Consider the following 18,296-nt stretch of genomic DNA (forward strand, 5'->3'; position numbering starts at 1 on the left):
ACACACACACACACACACACACACACACACACACACACACACACACAGAGAGAGAGAGAGAGAGAGAGAGAGAGAGAGAGAGAGAGAGAGAGAGCAGTTGATAATAAAAAAGAGAAGCTCCCCTTTTATTGTTGCTTGATAGCTCATTCCTTCTTATTGCTAAATAGTATTTCCTTTCATGAACTATTCTCTTGGCAGACTCTTGGATGCTTCTAATTTTTGCAGTTATGAGGAAGGCAATGACATTTCTTTGTAGGTTTTTGTATGATCACAGTTTTCAAATGCTGGGCAAATATATGGTAGCACGTTTGCTGTACTCTAAAATTATTTTTAGCTTCTCATGTTCTTTCAGGCACTTCCTTCTTTTTTTTCCTTTCCTCTTCCTTCCTGGTGGTAACTGGGTCTCACTTTGTAGCCCAGGCTGGTCTTGATACTCTTCCTGTCTCAGCCTCCCAAGTGCTGGAACTTTAAGCATGTCACCCCACCAGACTACTAACTTTATTATTTATTGGTTTGTTTAATTACTGCTTTTTTTCTTTTCTTTTAGACAAATAACTACTATATTTAGCCTTAATGGGCCTTCCACTTGCTGTGTAGACCTGGCTGGCCTTGAACTCACAGAGCTCAGTCTGTCTCTGCCTTCTAAATACTAGGGTTAAACCTGTGTGCCACCATTCCCAGATTCCACTAATTTTATTTACTTTTTGAGTTTGTAATTAATGCAAATGCATTCAGTAGTAGCCTTTCCTTCTATTTTGTACCCCATCTCTCCTTCCTTGATGTCCCTATTCCAGAGGTAGACTCTGTTCTTTTTCTCTTTTTTCGTTTTTGTTTGTTTGTTTTGGAGAGAGGGTGTCATGTGGGTGGTCCAGGCTGGCCTTAAACTCTCTATGTAGCCACTGTTGGCATCCAAGTTCTAATCCTTGTGTCTCTGCATACAAATGCTAGCATGCCAGGTGTGTACCACTATGGCTGATTTCTGCTCTGTTCCCTGTGATTCCCTTTAGATAGGAAAGAATTATCCAAAGTGGCCGGGAAGATTCCTCAGTGGTTAAAGCACTTGCCATGCAAGTGTGAGGACTAGAACTTGGATCCCCAGGAACCAAGTAAATGATCAATGGGTGTGGTTGCCTCTAATTCCAGCCTCAGAAGGCAGAGACAGATCAGCAGAGAAAGCTGGCTGGCATGACCAGCCATAGCAGCGAACTCTGTGTCTGACTGAGAGACCCTTCCTCAATGAATGGTACAAGAGTGGGCAAAGGTGATTCCTGACATTAGCCTACGTGTGAGCAAGTGCTCCTCACCAGAAAGCCTTTTCTTTAGCATTCACATTCTTTCTTTTTAAAAGTCTGTTAACAGCAAGCAACATTGATTCAGTGAATTACATAAAAAAAAAAAAAAAAAAAGTGAGGTAGGAGGGGGTCATATTGGGGGTTTGGAATGTAGGAATTGGGGTTCATATGGTCAAGATACATTGTATATATGCATTAAATTGTCAAAAAAAGATATTCATTTTATATTTTTGGTTGTGAGCCTAGCCTTTAACAGCTGAGCCATTTCTCCAGCCCAAAGATATTCTTTTTTTTTTTTTTGGAGACAAAATATATTCTTTTTAAAAGTATGTTGCCTGTTGAGGCCTGCTCCTTTTAACATAGCAGTAGTCATTTTATATTCAGTCTCCATTTTGCTCATAAAGTGAAATTAAGTTCAGGTTCTCAGACTCTGCTTCCCAGAAGTAATCATCCATAACTGACACTAAAGAATGTTACTAATAAGCCAAAAAGTCATGGCTGAATCACTTGTCCCCTGTTATCTCAATGTTCTGAAATTCCCTTGCTCAGCACCTGCCCACCACCCTTCTTACCTCAGTCAGGGCCACTCAGCTTACAGGTTGGCTGATAATACTTTGTCTAGTTAGACAAAACTGCTGTACCACTTCACTGCTTGCCTTTGAACTTTTGAACCTGGTTTTTCCTATAAAAAGCCTGCCCTGAGGACTGGCTGGTGCCACAATTAGGTTTTTCCTTCTTGTGGATCTGGATGTCCAGTATTGCGCTGTGTGTTCAATAAACTATTCCTGTTTAACTGAAATTGGTGTACGTATGGTTTGTGTGGCAATTCTCAGACCAGAAAAAAATAAAAAAAACAACAAAAAGAGTCTCCTAGTACTACAAGAAAACAAAAATAAAATCAGTATTTTGCTCTGTGTGGTGGCATATATTTTTACTCCTAGCATTTGGCAGGCAGAAACAGGCATATTTCTGTGAATTAGAGGACAATTTTGGTCTTTACAGTTCCAGGTCAGCCAAGGCTGCAGAGTGAGACAATGTCTTAAAAAAAAAGTTAATTTGTAGATGTTAGTTAGTCTAGTAGAGATGCAATTCATTAAAATCTTTTTTTGTTGTTTTTATTTTTTTCTGGTCAGGAACTCCTTGTAGAGCCCAAGCTGGTCTTGAACTGGCTATGTGGATGAATAAACATTTCTGGTTCTGTCTCCATCTTCCTAGTGCTGGGTTTACAGGTATGGGTTATACAACACTCAGGACACATTAGTCACACACTCTACCAATTTAGCTACATTGAATGAAGAAAAGAAATAAAAAGGAGGACATGACAGCTTCTATGTATGGTGGAGGAGGTCTATTGTAGACAGGAGGGAGTGCACAGCTAGAAGCAGAGGCATCTGGGAGAATTCAGGGTGGAAGTGGCTGTAGACTGAGCTGGGCCATGTGAGAAGGGTTAGGGGAGAGGGTAGAAGAGACCTGGAGTCAAGAGGCCAGGAGACCAAGAGACCAAAAGGGCAAAAAGGACCTCATAACCAAAATGGCTGGGTTATATAGGAATCAGAGAAGCTGGGAGAGGAAAAGCCTAGCTCAGACTCTGGACTGGAGAAGTTTAGGATAGAGGTCAGTGTTAGTATGCCAGCCACAAGGATCCTGTACCAGAAGGCACGGAGAGAGACTGGTGGCCGGAGTCTGCTTTGATATTTTATTAGGCACCTCAGCCATTTGTCTGTGGTTTGTGACCTAGCATATGTTCCTAGTCTGCCATCTCCCCCCATCCCCCTTCTGAGACAGGGTTTGACTCTCTAGCCCAGGTTGGCCATGATTTGGATGCCAGGATTAAAGGTATAAACCACAGATCGACTGCGTCAATCTTACAGAAACGTTTTCTTAAAATGTCAATATGCACTTATTACTAACGGCATGTGCATACACACATGCTATACATGCAGACACACGCACACATATTTACAGTATCATACTTCTTTTTTTCCTTCACTGAGCTTTTCACACTTTTGTTGTCCTTTCAAGTCACCTTGAAATCTGGTGCAACCTGAGTTTCACTCATAGCTCTGTTATTAATAGGACTTCCATACAACTCTACAATATTCCTTTTCCGTTCCCCCCCTCCGCTCACAAACAAAATGTGGTATTATAAGAAGGCGCACCAGACACCTAGGCAGGAATTCAATCCAGAAAGAAGAAAGGCTCCCAGACCACGTGACGCCTCCAGGGGCTACGTCAAGTGGCCGTCACCACAATGCTTCCGCCCTCTTCAAACATGGTTGGCAAGCGCTCTCCGCACCGCGACTATGGTCATTCTTGCATGTAGGAACCATACTGAGCGCCGACCAATCTCCTTTAGGCAAAGTGTCGCGGCGGAGGAGATCCAGCAGAGCCGCAAGGACGTCGATCGGTTACCGCCGGTAGAAACAAGCGCGGACCGGAAGTTCCGCGTCTTCGCTCTCCGGGGGAGCCGTTAGGCGCGCACGCCGGAAGTGGCCAATCAGCCGGTGTGAGGCGGTGCCCACTGTGTTCGCGTCCCTCGGGCAGCAGAGCCATGGAGCCCGGGGCTGCTGAGCTTTATGACCAGGCCCTGTTGGGCATCCTCCAGCACGTGGGCAATGTCCAGGACTTCCTGCGCGTGCTCTTCGGCTTTCTCTACCGCAAGACGGACTTCTACCGCCTGCTGCGCCACCCTTCGGACCGCATGGGCTTCCCGCCCGGGGCCGCACAGGCCCTGGTGCTGCAGGTGAGGCGGAGAGGGGCGGCGGGCCGTTGGGGTCCCCCAGGTCCTTACCCCAGTTCCACCTCCCGGCGCCAGAGGTGCCCCGACTCGCGTCCTCCGTCTGGGAACTGCGCCACTCCGTTGCCCACCCTTCAGGGTTTGTGATTCTCTCTGGGGTGCCACCAGGTGACTTTGGGGAAATGGCCAGGCGGTCTCTGACCCACGGATCCCCTTGTCAGGAATGCGCTTCTTTGGGAACAGGCTGGGTTTGTGCGGGAGATGCTTAGGTGTTGGAACCGGTCAGCCTGGGTTTGAGGGCCTCCCAGCTCCCTGTGGGCATCCCCAGGACGGTGACAGGGGCTTGCTAGGCTGGGTTCAAACCGCGCAGGCTGGAGGAGGAAGAGGACTTTCACAGCGGGAGAAACTAGTAGATTTCAGAATTCCCGGGCTCGGAGGTGGCAGGAATGACTGGTATGTATTGATTGGTGGGTGTGGCCTCTTGCCAGTGACTTACTAAGTTGGTGGACAATTGTAATGTTTACGAAATTTACATTTGGATTAAAATCTATATGTCCTAGGTTAAATGTATTGTTTTTGAAGCGTTACTAATGACTGGCTGAAGTTGTTTGGACAACTTTTAAAAAACTGTTTTGTTTCGACACAAGATCTTGCTATGTAGCCCTGGTTGACTTGGAACTTGCCAGGTAGATCAGGATGGCTTCGAACTTATGGTCCTCCTTCCCGTCTCTCCAGCGCTGGGATTGTTGACATTGTTGAGTTAGTAATAAGCAAACATTTAATGAATATATTTAACACTCTCAGCTGCAGCATAGACTCTGATGGTATGGATATTTAAATAATGGCCTGTCTACTTTTGACACCATTCAGAGAGTAAAGCACAGAAGCTAATAGAGAGCTCTGCTAGTTCTCTGTGTGGTAGAGCTCTTTGGAAAGAAGTGATAGAAGTGGTAGTTATGAAATTGAGACGGTTTTGTAGGAGACTTTGAAGTAGGTTTTGAGGGGCACGTTAAGCTTAGCTGTTAGAGTCTGATTCATTAGTACTTTTTTTTTTAAAGATTTATTTATTTATTATATGTAAGTACACTGTAGCTGTCTTCAGACACTCCAGAAGAGGGAGTCAGATCTTGTTACGGATGGTTGTGAGCCACCATGTGGTTGCCGGGATTTGAACTCCAGACCTTCGGAAGAGCAGTCGGGAGCTCTTACCCACTGAGCCATCTCACCAGCCCTCATTAGTACTTATAAAGTGCTTCATGTCACCTTCTTTGCAGTTTGTTGTCCCCAGCATCAGCCCCAGACAGGTCTTCCCTGTGTAGCCCTGAAGTCCCGGAACTCACTCTGGTGTCAAACTCAGATATCTGCCTAGGATTAAAGATGGGCATTGCCACCACCTGGCTTGAATTCCAAAGTCTTAATACAGTCTGTGGGCTTATCAGGGGTTACTCTTCCTCAGTTCCTCTCAGTGGAAGAAGCCAAAGCTTAGAAGGTTCCAGTAACTATTAGCATCATGGCCATCAGGCTATGGCCATCAGTGGGATGGTTTGCTACTGAGTTTCAGTTTCCGAATGGAAACTGATGAGTTCCAGGAGTAGCTCATCCTTATCAGTGGCCCAAGTGCCATTTGAGTAATTGGAGAGTGTGAGAGGTGGCTGAAATGGAACCTTACGTTTCTTTATAATGAAGTCTTGCCACCTGATCTTCATGTTCCCTGAATCTGACGTAGTTCAACAAGGTTAGATGACAGAACAAGAACTTCACAGTTTCCTGCAACTCAGGACTTCAGTTTTCTAATTCCAAATCTTTCTGCCCTGTCATTTAGCCACTCCATACTATAGTGAGAACTTTTGTTTTTTGGTTATGAAAGGTTTGGAGGAGGAAAGAGTATATCCCAATGGCTGGCTGGTATTTGAATTTATTTCTTCTGTATAACATCTTATTTTAGCTTTAACACAATTTGAGAGGTTGGTTCTTGTTTGTCTGATGACCTGATAGAGGCAAGATAGATGCACTTATCTTACAACTTTATAAAGCAGCCTCCTCTGAAAGGCTAAGATAGGTTACAGTGTGGTGCCCATGCTGTGGGAGGTAGGGAGCTGAGGAAGGGACAGGGCGAACCAAATACTCCAAGGTTCCAAATCCGGGTGACTGGAACAGTGAGGTCATTAACTGTATTGTCACTTGGATTTGGGGGTGGGTGGGAAAGTTTTAGATAAGTTGAATTTGAGATCGCAGACAAGTTCTGCTTTCTGAGCTGTTGGAATGGTGGAACTGGATCTTGCAGGAGATGGAGGACTGTGAAGTCTGAAGAAGAGCCCAGTGTAGAGGACAGCGGGGGACAGTCACCGTAAAGGGCAGTGGGTTCTACCGCAGCCAAGGGTACAGTCCCAAGTACAGGTTTAAGAGTTGTTTGTTCTCCTCTTTCCCCATCCCCAGGTGGTTCTCAACCATCAGCCTTGACCAAGAGCCTTTTTATCTTCTCAGTTTCTTTTTTTGAGGGGGTGGGGGGTTGAAGACAGGGTTTCTCTGTGTAGCTTTGGTTATCCTGAAACTTGCTTTGTAGTCCAGGCTGGCTTCGAACTCACAAAGATCCGCCTGTCTGTCTCCTGAGCGCCGGCATTAAATAAAGGCATATGCCACCACTACCTGGCTCAGTTTCTATTTTCAAACAAGTATTTATTGAGTCCCCACTATACACTGATTTGGGCCATGAGAAACAGAGGCTTATAAGTTGTTGTGGGGTTTTGGATTTTTTTTTTTTTTTTTTTTCTGAGAAAAGGTCTTAGTATGTAGCCTTGACTGGCTTGGAACCTACTATGTAGATCAGGCTGGCCTCGTATTCAAAGAGATCTGGCTGCTTCTGCTTCCTGAGTGTTGGGATTAAAGGCATGTGCCTCCACATGCAGCCAACCAAGAGACTTTTTACTATGTATACACTTGGATAATATTTTCCTCAGGTAGATCACAGGAAGTCCCCGAGGATCTGCTTTTTTTTTTTTTTTTTTTTTTTTTTTCTGAAAGCCTTTGCAAGAGGCCTGTAAGCTACGTTTAGTATTGGTAAGGGTTTTGGTATCTTTTCTACTCATTTGCTGCTCTTTCTGGTCTTGGTTCAGTGATCCTAAGACTCCTTCCTGTGACTTCCTCTCTCAGTGGGATTGCTGTCCAGGGTCTCTTTGAACAGGCAGGAATGGTTTGGGTGTGTCTCTGTGGAGCTTGGGGGCTTCCTGCCGGTATTTGGGGGAGTAGACTGCTGGTGTATGTGCTTGTTTTGTTTTGTTTTTGGTTTTTCGAGACAGGGTTTCTCTGTGTAGCCCTGGCTGTCCTGGAACTCACTCTGTAGACTAGGCTGGCCTCAAACTCAGAAATCCACCTGCCTCTGCCTCCCAAGTGCCGGAATTAAAGGCGTGCACCACCACTGCCTGGTGTATGTGCTTTTTTTTTTTTTTTTATGTCAGTTTAATACAAACAGCCACAGAAAGCAAACAAGTGCAGTGCTGCTGGCAGAGGCTGTCTTACCGTTTCCCTTCTTGGGTGTGAGAGCACGAGCGAAGCGTGTGAAGATTTTGTTCTGTTCATTATTATTAGAAAATGTTAAGAACAGAAGTAGTTTAGTCAGTATAGGCGATGACTCCCGGAGTTGGCGTGAGAAGCAGCGCTAAGTGAAAGTCTTCCTTACGGGAGTCAGGAGCCACCTGTTCCTGACTTCTCTTGTTGGAAGATCTTAGATAAGTCAGTTCTCCTCTTGTCTTCTGAGATGGCGTATTGAAGGCCATGGACATCTAACAAGGACACTGGCTCTAGGGTGAGTCCTATGAACATAGGGCAGCCAGAGCTCTGGAGTGGCTGAGAACTGGGTCGTGTAGATGGGCGGTGGAAGGGGAGTGGCTGGAAGGCTGAGGACTGTCAGGCCTTGGTTTGGAGCAGCCTGAGGTTACAGGAGAGTCTTTACTGCCTTACTTCTTGTAGTTAAGTTGAAGATTTGAGGTGGTAGAGATAGAGTGCTTTTGAGTACAGAGGACTCAGATACTGTTAGCATGGATGCTAGAAGAGTCAAACCTTCAGGTTAACAGCAGAATAGAAATGGTTCTGGGCTTGTCTGTAGGTGTTTTGTTTTGTTGTCATCTCGTCATCTCGTTGTCGTCGTCGTCGTCGTCATCATCATCATCATTATCATTTTGTTTTGTTATTGTCATCTCGTCGTCGTCTTCTTCTTTTAAAAAGACTTATTTATTTTATGTATATGAGTATACAGGACCTTTGCTTGCTCCAGCCCCGCTTGCTCTGGCCCCAAGATTTACTTAGTATAAGCACAGTGTAGCTGTCTTCAGCCACACCAGAAGAGGGCATCAGATCTCATTACGGATGGTTGTGAACCACCATGTGGTTGCTGGAATTTGAACTCAGGACCTTCAGAAGAGCAGTCAGTGCTCTTTTCCGCTGAGCCATCTCTCCAGCCCTGTCTTTTTTTTTTTTTTTTTTTTCTGAAACAGGGTCTGACTGTGTACCCTGGCTGGGCTAGAACTCATTATATATCAATCACTATTTATATCAGGCTAGCTTCTGCCTCCTGGGTGCTGGATTAAAGGTGTGTGCTACTTGGCTGGAGAGATGGCTCAGTGGTTAAGAGCACCAACTGCTCTTTCAGAGGTCCTGAGTTCAATTCCTAGCACCCACATGGTGGCTCACAATCATCTGTATGGAATCTGATGCCCTTTCCAGGTGTGTCTGATGATAGCTACTGTATACTCATATACATAAATAAATCCTTTTTTTTCTTTTTTTTTTTTGTTTTTGGGCTGGGATTAAAGGCGTGCGCCACCACGCCCGGCTATAAATAAATCTTGAAAAAAAAAAAAAAAAAAAAAAGGGTGTGTGCTACCATACCTGGCCTTTGTCTCCAGTTTTACGTCTTTTAGGATTCTGTCTGACTGTCCATCGTCTGTCCATTTATTTTGGCTAGATTGACTTTTACTGTTTGTTGTGTCTTGTGTAACTTCTCTGAATCTGCATTTTCCTCATTTGAGGACGTTGGTGGTGCTCTTGACAGGGTTTTTGTGAGTTTTGAGACTGTAGAAGCACACAGTATAGCTAGCACTGTCTTTTGTCCTCCAAGTTGTACTCAGACATGTTAGTGAATGTTCAGTGCTCCAGCCGTGTGCCAGCTTACTTCCTCAGCCTTTTACTTTCTCTGCCTATTGTAGGGGTCTTGCTCTTTCTTGGTGATCCTGCTTCTTGGAGCTCTGGTGGACACACACCTTCATTAAGGATCAGTTGAGAACCCAATCCTTCTTCTTCTGTAGATTTCTTTCTCTAGAAATGTTCTCACCACAGTCTGCCAGGGCATCAGGGTTCCATCATGCCCCACCTGTATAGAGTTCTATCAGAGTGAGTCTGTACTTGTGCAGTGTTGAAGATAGAACCCACTGTCCTGTCATGACCAGCCAAGCTGACCTACACCCCCGGCCCTATAGCTGTATGGACCATCAGTGATAGTCTCAGCACCTTCCTGAATGTGCCGATGTCTGAGAAAATGTTACGGTGTGTCTGCATACCAAAGGAGGACTGTCGGGCCCCAATCTTGGGAAATCCTGTGTTAGAAATCCCAGGTAATAGGAGTGAATTTGTATCCTTTTCTTTTTAGAGTTTTTTATTCCTTACACACTGTAGCCCAGAGTGGGTGTTTATGGAGTCAAGTACTCACTCCTACATCAGCTGTCAGTTGGGGAAATGATGGCAAGAATCTGGTAAGCCTGAGTGCATCTTGTAGATTTTCATCTTTCACTTTTTAAACCTGAATTGCTGGCATCTTCAAGAATCCACAGCCTGAGTGTGTTCTTCAGGTTGCCAGCAAGGTTGGCAAAGGTAATGACAACTGTGGTGTCGGCCTTTAATCTCAGCACTGGGGAGACTGAGGCAGGCAGATTGCTGGGGTCAGCTTGGTCTACAGAGCAAATTCCAGGACAGCCAGGGCTACACAGAGAAACTCTGTCTTGCTACAGCCTCCCCCTTTTCCCACTTTGGTCCCAAAATATAATGACAACTGAAGCTGTCTAGTTTTGCATCCTCTGGGTTTGTACCTACTGTTAGATTTGACTTATTTTGAGTTTATTCATTTTGGAACCTCCTTGAGGAAGAATAAGCCCTACCAGCTTTTGAAGTTGTAGAGTGTTTCCATTTTGCTTTGGTTTACTGTTATTTAATTTTGTACTTAGAAGATTTTGTTATATTTCTGTGGTGGTGTGGTCTGATAGGGTGCAGATGAACTTACTGTTGCATTGATGTTTGTCTCATTTTTAGGTCTTTAAAACATTTGATCACATGGCCCGCCAGGATGACGAGAGAAGGAAGAAGGAACTGGAAGAGAAAATGAGAAAACAGGAGGAAGAGTCCAAGGCCATGACCGCCGCTGTGGCTGAGAAGGAAGCGGTGCCGGTCCCGGTGCAGGAGGTAGAGATTGATGCTGCTGCAGGCTTGAGTGGGCCTCAGGAAGTAGAGAAGGAGGAGCCCCCGGGGCCCCAGGGCCCTGAGCACAAAGTGACCCATGGCTTGGAGGAGGCAGATGCTCCAGGAACTGTTAGCAGTGTTGCTGAAGGCCCTAAGGACCCTCCTGTGCTCCCCAGGTAGGAGCATCTCCTGCAGTGTCCTCCTCTCTCTGCTCTGCTTAAGTTTGCCTATGAGTGGTTTTTGTTTTGTGTGGTTTGTAAAAAAGATCAGTTCTGTTTTGGTGGGTGGTGGTTAACTACAGAACTTCATTTCTTAATAGTTCCGGAGGCTGGAAACCCCAGATTAAAGTATGCTCTGGGTTGGTTGGTTGAAGGCTTCTATCAGTGGCTTGCAGACAGCCATCTTCCTGTGTCTCCATATGGTCTCCACATTCCTTTGTTCCAGCCTGTGTCTTAGTCTCCTATTCTCAAGCAGCACGCAAACACTGCCTTCCAAAGACTGCCTTCCAGCCTGCTGCTTCAGAGACCTCCTTTCGGAACTCAGCTTGGAATTCTGGTACCTCAGAGGTCTTCTTTAGTTTGTATTTTTATTTATTTATTTATTTATTTTTTCAAGACAGGGTTTCTCTGTGTAGTCCTGACTATTCTGGAACTTGCTCTGTAGACCAGCTGGCCCGGAACTCAGATCCGCCTGCCTCTGCTTCCTGAGTGCTTGGATTAAAGATTTAAAGATGCACAACACCAATTGGCTAGGTCTAATTGATTTTTTTGTTTGTTTGTTTTGTTTTCTTTTCAATGCTGTAGAATTCAGGTATTGAGAAAAGTTTTCCCATGTGCATATACCTATAATTAATCCCAACACTTAGAAGTAGAGTCAGGAAGATCACTTAAGTTTGAGGCCAGCCTAGGCTACAGAGTGAGACCTGTACAACGGAGTACAACGGAGTACAACGGAACATGATTTGCCTGTCTGTTTCTAAAGTGATCTTGAAGATTGCAAGGTGGATATTGTGAGGGTCAGTTTTTCTCTGCCAGGAGGCAAGGCTATAGTTTCTAGTGACTCAGGTGCTTGTCCAGTATTGCTATGTAGCTATGCATAGGGTCTGTAGTAGTTGACTTTAAGCAGGAGAGGCTGTTCTACAAGAGTGGACCTGATCAATCAGTTTAAACTTCCCTGAAGTAGAAGAGATTCTGTGGATGGGATCTGCACTCAGTTTTGGAGAGTTTACGGTGGTGGCCTATGTGGATTTTGGACTGGCTTAGACATCCCCCATAGTTATATTCATTCACCTGTCTGTCCATCCATCCTTCCATCTGTGTGAAACAGGGTCTCTACATAGCCTTGGCTGTCCTGGACCTCTCTGTGTAGACCAGGCTAGCCTTTGCTTCCCTAGTGCTTGGACTAAAGGTACACACAACCATGCCTTCTTTATTTTTTTAGTGTGTGTATGGGTGGACTTGTATCAGGGTGCATGTGTGGAGGCCAAAGGACAAGTTACAAGGCTTCATTCTGACTTTCTGTCATCTGGGCTGCAGAGATTGAACTCAGGTTGTCAGACCACCAAGCTGTCTCACCAGCCTTCACAGAAATCTTGTCAGTGTTAGCTGCTTATTCTGTTCCTCTTAACTCTTGTCAGGTACAGATGTTTCAGGGTATAATTAATGTTAAGTAAGGGTAACAGTATATTCCTTACTGTTGAACGCCAAATTTGAAAACCCTAGAGAAGCAATGCATTATTAATGGTGACTCACAGAGCCAGCAGTAAGGAGTGTTTCAGTTATCTTGTGTGTATGAGTGCAGAAGACAGCCTTGGATGTTGTTCCTCAGGGGCCTTTGTGGGTTTTTTTTTTTGTTTTTTGTTTTTTGTTTTTTGTTTTTCAAGACAGGGTTTCTCTATGTAGCCCTGGCTGTCCTGGAACTTTTATAGACCAGGCTGGCCTCGAACTCAGAAATCTACCTGCCTCTGCCTCCCAAGTGCTGGGATTAAAGGCGTGCGCCACCACGCCCAGCTTTTTTTTTTTTTTTTTTAATTCTGATAGAGTCTCATTACCCTGGAACTTCAACAAGTTAGCCAGGATAAGTGGACAGTGACCTTGCAGGGTCCCTCTTGTCTGCCTCTCCTGGACTAGGGTTATTAACCTCCATTGTACCTGACTATTTTGGTTTGTTTTGACTTGAGTTGTAGAGGTTAAAAATCAGATCTTTCCTATATATATAGGATCTGATTTTTTATATATATAGGCTGACATGGAATTCACTCTGTAGAACAGGCTGGCCTCAAATTCACAGACCTGTCTCTGCCTCCAAGTGGTGGGATCAAAGTGGTCTAGATTAGGTTGAATTTTAAAGGCAAGCACTTTACTATAATGACTGAGCCATCCCTCCAGCCCCTCATCTTTTCTTTTTTTTTAAAAAAGAGAGTTCATACTTTGTATTTTTATAAAATATTTTTTTTTTAAGATTTATTTATTTTATTTTTATGAGTACACTGTAGCTGTCTTCAGACACACTGGAAGAGAGCATCGTATCCCATTACAGATGGTTGTGAGCCACCATGTGGTTGCTGGGAATTGAACTCAGAACCTCTGGAAGAGCATTCAGTGCTCTTAACCATCTCTTCAGCCCTTGGAAAATGTCTTAATCCTATGTACGAACATCCAAAGCATGCTCACCCCAGCAGTATTTTTTTTTAATTGGATGTTTTATTTATTTACATTTCAAATATTATCCCCTTTCCCGTTTTTCCCTCTGCAACCCTCCTTTCCCATTCCCCCTTACCCTGCTTCTATGAGGGTGCTCCCCCACACACCTACCCACTCCTGCCTCACTGCCCTAGCATTCCTCTATACTGGGGCACCAAGCCTTCATGGGACCAAGGACCTCCCCTCCAATTGATAGACCCCTTCAGCTCCTTCAGTTCTTCCCCTAGCTCCTCCATTGGGGTCCCTGTGCTCAGTCCGATGGTTGGCATTGAGCACCCGAGTCTGTATTGGTCAGGATCTGGCAGAGCCTCTCAGGAGACAGCTGTATCAGGTTCCTGTCAGCAAACACTTCTTGGCATCAGCAATAGTGAATGGCCAACTCCTCATTTTTATATTTACCTTTTTAAAAAACACAAATGAAGAATTTTGTTTTACTTTTTAAAAAATATATTTTCTTAAAAAAAGGTGGAAATTTGTTTTTGATTTGAGTAATGGACTAGAATAGCTACCTTATTGTAGGGACTCTACTTTAAATTCTTAAACCAGTGAGCTACATTCTGGCTTATGGCGCCAGTCAGAATGCTACTGTAGCAGTAAGTATAGAGTGAAGATTTGCATGCGATTCCGAAACCAACATTTTTTTTTTTTTAAAGATTTATTTATTTATTATATGTAAGTACACTGTAGCTGTCTTCAGACACTCCAGAAGTGGGTGTCAGATCTTGTTACGGATGGTTATGAGCCACCATGTGGTTGCTGGGATTTGAACTCCGGACCTTCGGAAGAGCAGTCGGGTGCTCTTACCCACTGAGCCATCTCACCAGCCCCCGAAACCAACATTTTTATCTGCTGTTCAGGTTAGACTTCTACTATCCTGACTTTTCTTTCAGTGCTTACAAGTGCAACATCTAACCTTTCAGTAGTTGAACCACGAATCAATTACAAGTTGAAGCATTAGTCTATAGCTGCAGTTTCTGTGCATCTGAAATGGAATGCCAAACGCTGTTCTTTTCTTTGTTCCACTTGGAGCTGGGTCCCAGAGTTCTTCCACCAGTTAGTTCTCCATGGTAGATGTGAAGATTTGTCATTTTGTCAGTTGAATAATTGAAGAAGAATCTTAAGGTGACTATCTATACTCAAGCACCTCTCCTTTTGAGGACTCTTTGCAGTCACTTGCCCAGGACTTGAGGCTTGGAGCACTGATTTCTTTTTCTTTTTTTTTTTTTTTTTTTTCCTCCTCTGGTTTTTTTAGTCAGATCTTATGGCCTAGGATGACCTTGAACTTCTGACTCTTTTTCTATCTCAAGCACTGTGATTACAGGTGTGTGCCACCATGCCTGGCTTTGATTCTGCTTTCTTCCTGCACCCCTGTGTTTGACTGCTGTTTCTGTTGGCCTGTGTTAGAGAATCATTTGCTGCTGATTCTACACAGCATTGACAGATGCACCTCTTCAGTAAAGTCCCTTGACATGCCTAACAAAATTTGGCATAAGTGCTGGGGGAAAGAAAGACAATAATGTATTTATATTTTACACATCCATTTTTTTCTACAAGTTGTTTATTAGTATATATAGTATACTGTTTATTTTTTTTAAAGTTTTTGTTGTTTCTGGCTTTGTTTGTTTTTTGATACAGAGTCTCACTGTGTAATCCTGGCTGCCTTGGAACTTGCTATGTAGACCAGGCTGGTCTCAACTACAAAGATCTGTCTGCCTTTGTCTCTCCTTGCTGGGATTAAAGGTGTGCACAACTGTGTGCCTGGTTATTAAACTTCATATTTTGTCTGTGTTTAACACTTCATCACAGCCAAAATGCCGAGAAGCAATCATTTTGTGTATTTGGAACTTAAGTTACCAAACAGGGCGATGAACCCTCCTTTGGAATATAGTTATGACTTTCTCAGGTAGTTTTGTAGTCCTCACAGCCATGGTAGAGACGTTTGTGTTAGCCAGGCAGCATGGTGCTTCTTCCTTCCTAGCCTCGGGCCCTGCATTGTTACCTGTGCTCTGCCTTAAAGCTTTATGGTAATAGCTTTAAAACATTATGTTTATTTGTGTGTGTTCTTTCCTTATAAGCATCGTGTAGGTGCTGGGACTGAGCTAAGGTCACCAGGCTTAGTGACAAGTGCCCTACCCAGCTGAGTCATTTTGCAGGCAGATTTCTTAAGAATTATTTTAACATTTTTGTTATTTTGCTTTTGCTTTGGAGACAGGGTCTTGCTGTGTAGCCCAGGCTGTTTTTAACCTTGTGTGATCCTCTTGCCTCCACCCTCCCAATACTGGAATTGCAGGTGTGTACCATCATGGCTGGCTGCAGCATACATTTTATACCTATGTGTAATGATGTAGAGTTCACCCAAGGCTACAGGGACAGTATTTTTGGGGTGATTAAGGGGGATATTTGCTGTGACCCTGTTGCTATCTCCCTTACTAATAGGCCATAGTTGCTCTAAGTCTTGTTGATGTTTTCAGCCTGCTGTCAGAAGTCTCCCAGTTTGAGCCTGGCATGGTGGTGGCACAGGAGAGGCTGTGGTGGAAAAATTGCTTAAGTTTGCAAGTTTAAGACCAGTCAGACTGGGCACCACAGTAAAAGTCCACTTGAGGAACGAGGAAAAGAAGAAACAAAGGGAGCAGAGAAGTACCAGGGTGCTTGAAACACCCACTTAATTTCCACCTATTTAGGTACAAAAAAATGTCCTGGTTATGCAAGACTGTAAAGTGCATCATATTTTTATAGGTTTGGATAGGTTTGGGAGCTGTCCATAGTAGATACTGTGTTCACTTTGTCTTAGTGTCTGTGTTGGCCAGTGACCAATGCCTGTGAGCATGACTAGTACTGTGGAAAGAAGGGACGTACAGCTTTCACCGTCTCCTGCCAGTCATCAGCTCTTTTTACATCGCCTGCTTCACCTCTTGGCTTCATCCCAGCACTCACAGCCAAGCTATCAGAGCACCTGCAGTTCAGGCTCTCTACCTGCAGGTGGTGCTGAGGCATCGGAAAAGTGGCTGGGTCTGGGACTGCAGATGAAAGGCTCTTGACAGCATGTAGCAGCTCTGTTTTTCTTATATAAATCATGAGTAGAGCCCTTTATAAAGGAAGGAAGGGGGAAAAGGTCGTAATAAGAATATCAATTATCACCCAGCCATGGTGAGTCGGGCTGGTTTGGGCTCGAGAGGAAAAGACAAAGACAAAAGAGAAAAACCATAACTGGGTAGACAAAACCAAGATGGCCCCCACCCCCAAACCCACAACAAAACAGTCAAAAGGAGTATCAGTTATCACCTAGAAATAGTTACTGAGTGCGAGGACCAAGTGTGTTTTTATCCCTTGGATGAGTGACCCCCATGCGGATGTGTGGATTTCTCCTGCCTGTGCCAGTAAGTAGAGTGAGGCAGTGTGAGGAGAGGGCTTCACAGAACTGCATGGTGTATGAGCTGCTTCGCTTACTTGAATATGGCACTAAAGGAAACCATCAGTATTAGTATGTTTTCATAGTTTTGGCAGTGTGTCCTTTGTGCCTAGGTGTTACAGGGACCTAGGCACTTCCTGGGAAGAGAATTGCATCATTTGGAAGAGGTTCCTGACAGTATACCATGTCTTGTGCAGTGCTGGGGTATGCTGCATAAGTGCTCCACTAGGCTCTGTTACCAGCGGTTTTTATTGTTGTAATCCCCATCCTACCCCCTTTCTCTTTTCCCTTTTTCTTTTTCTTTGAAAACAGGGTCTGGCTTCAGACTGGTCTCAAGCTCACTGTTTAGCCTGGTATGGTTTGAATTCCTGCTGTTCTTATTGCTTTTACCTCCTAATGATATAGCCATGTTCACTGTGACTGGTCAATTTCAGTTTTCTTTCTGATTTGTCATATTGATGAGCTTCTTGGCTCCTTGCTTATAAGTCTGTTAAGCCTTATTAGTGACTGCTCAGCCATCATGACCTAATCATCTCCCAGAGAGCCCAGCTACAGTTGAGCCTCACCTTGAGGAGTAGGGCTTCAGCATAGACATTTCAGGAGAACGTTGATTGATTCTGTAGCACTGATGCCTTTGGTGGCGTTTGTGTCATTGATGCTTCTTAGGCAGGCTGTCAGAGCAAGGCCTTTGTCAGAGGCTGTCTGGATGCACGCACTACCTGGGAAATCTGGTCCTTTGGTTTAAGGTTTATATAGTTCTCCATTTGGTGATTTAGGCCTTTCTCAGGTGTCCGTCATTGGCAGTCCCTTGGTCAGGTCATGGTGGCATAGTCAGAAATCACTCCATGTAGGTTGTCATGAGGGTTAAAGACAGTGAATGCTGAAGACCCACTTAGCATGGTTCCTGGTAGGGTGTCACTCAGTCAGTGGCTAGCTATTATTATTACTGTCTTTGTCCTAAAAAGAGAAACTTGCTTTTCTTTTGGGTTATGCTTATGCACTATTTGGAAAACAGATAAGTTGTAAAAGAGGAAAATCTTACTATCCTCACTAAATTTTTGGGATATTTTCTGTACTTTTCCCTATGTATGTAAACATACCCATATATTTAAATATTTATATTTGTAAACTTTCTATTTTGCCTTATATTATGCCTTTCTATTTTGTTGAACAGTATAAGGAGAATTTCCAGCATTCTTTTTTGTACTTTGAGTTCTTCTGCACACTGATGGGTGTAACAGACCTGGAGTGACTCTTGTCCTTGGACAAGGGTGGGTGCTGGGTAGCATGCACTCAGAGGGAACAGGTAGAAATCTAGAGAGCAAGTGGAACACTAGGTGGAGAGGGGCGTTCGCTTGCCACTCTGGGTTAGATTCTGCACTCTATGGAGCTTTCCTGCTGTTTCATCTTGCAGACAAACTCCCCTTGAAATTGCTGCTTTAGAGGAAGCTCAGACACCAGTCATATGAGGGCCTGATTAAATCACACTGGGAAGCCTTGCATTTCTAGACGGCCCTTGCTAAGTTACTCTTGAGCTAGGAACCTCTTATCTAGCCTCACTGGCATAAACCCCCCTGGCCAGCTTTTCTGGTACTAGGATTGCAGGTATAATGTTGGTGCTGTTGTTTGTTTTGTTTTTCATTTTTTAAAAATTGGGCAGCTTATTTGTTTTTGTTTTTTGTTTTGTTTTTTTAATATCACAGTGAGACTTA

At 44.2% G+C, this 18,296-nt stretch overlaps 1 protein-coding gene across 1 annotated transcript in view; it reads left to right on the plus strand.

Moving 5' to 3' along the window:
- Positions 1-3,526: 3,526 nt before the first annotated feature.
- The window catches only part of Nudcd3 (NudC domain containing 3), a 92,083-nt gene continuing 77,313 nt past the window's right edge, over positions 3,527-18,296 (plus strand). The window contains exons 1-2 of the mRNA XM_021210634.2: positions 3,527-4,035; positions 10,327-10,649. Of these exons, the coding sequence (XP_021066293.1) occupies positions 3,844-4,035; positions 10,327-10,649 (515 nt within the window). The 5' untranslated portion in view covers positions 3,527-3,843. The remainder of the gene's footprint in view (positions 4,036-10,326; positions 10,650-18,296) is intronic.

The sequence above is a fragment of the Mus pahari genome, chromosome 13, assembly GCF_900095145.1.
Source record: "Mus pahari chromosome 13, PAHARI_EIJ_v1.1, whole genome shotgun sequence".
Taxonomy (NCBI): domain Eukaryota; kingdom Metazoa; phylum Chordata; class Mammalia; order Rodentia; family Muridae; genus Mus; species Mus pahari.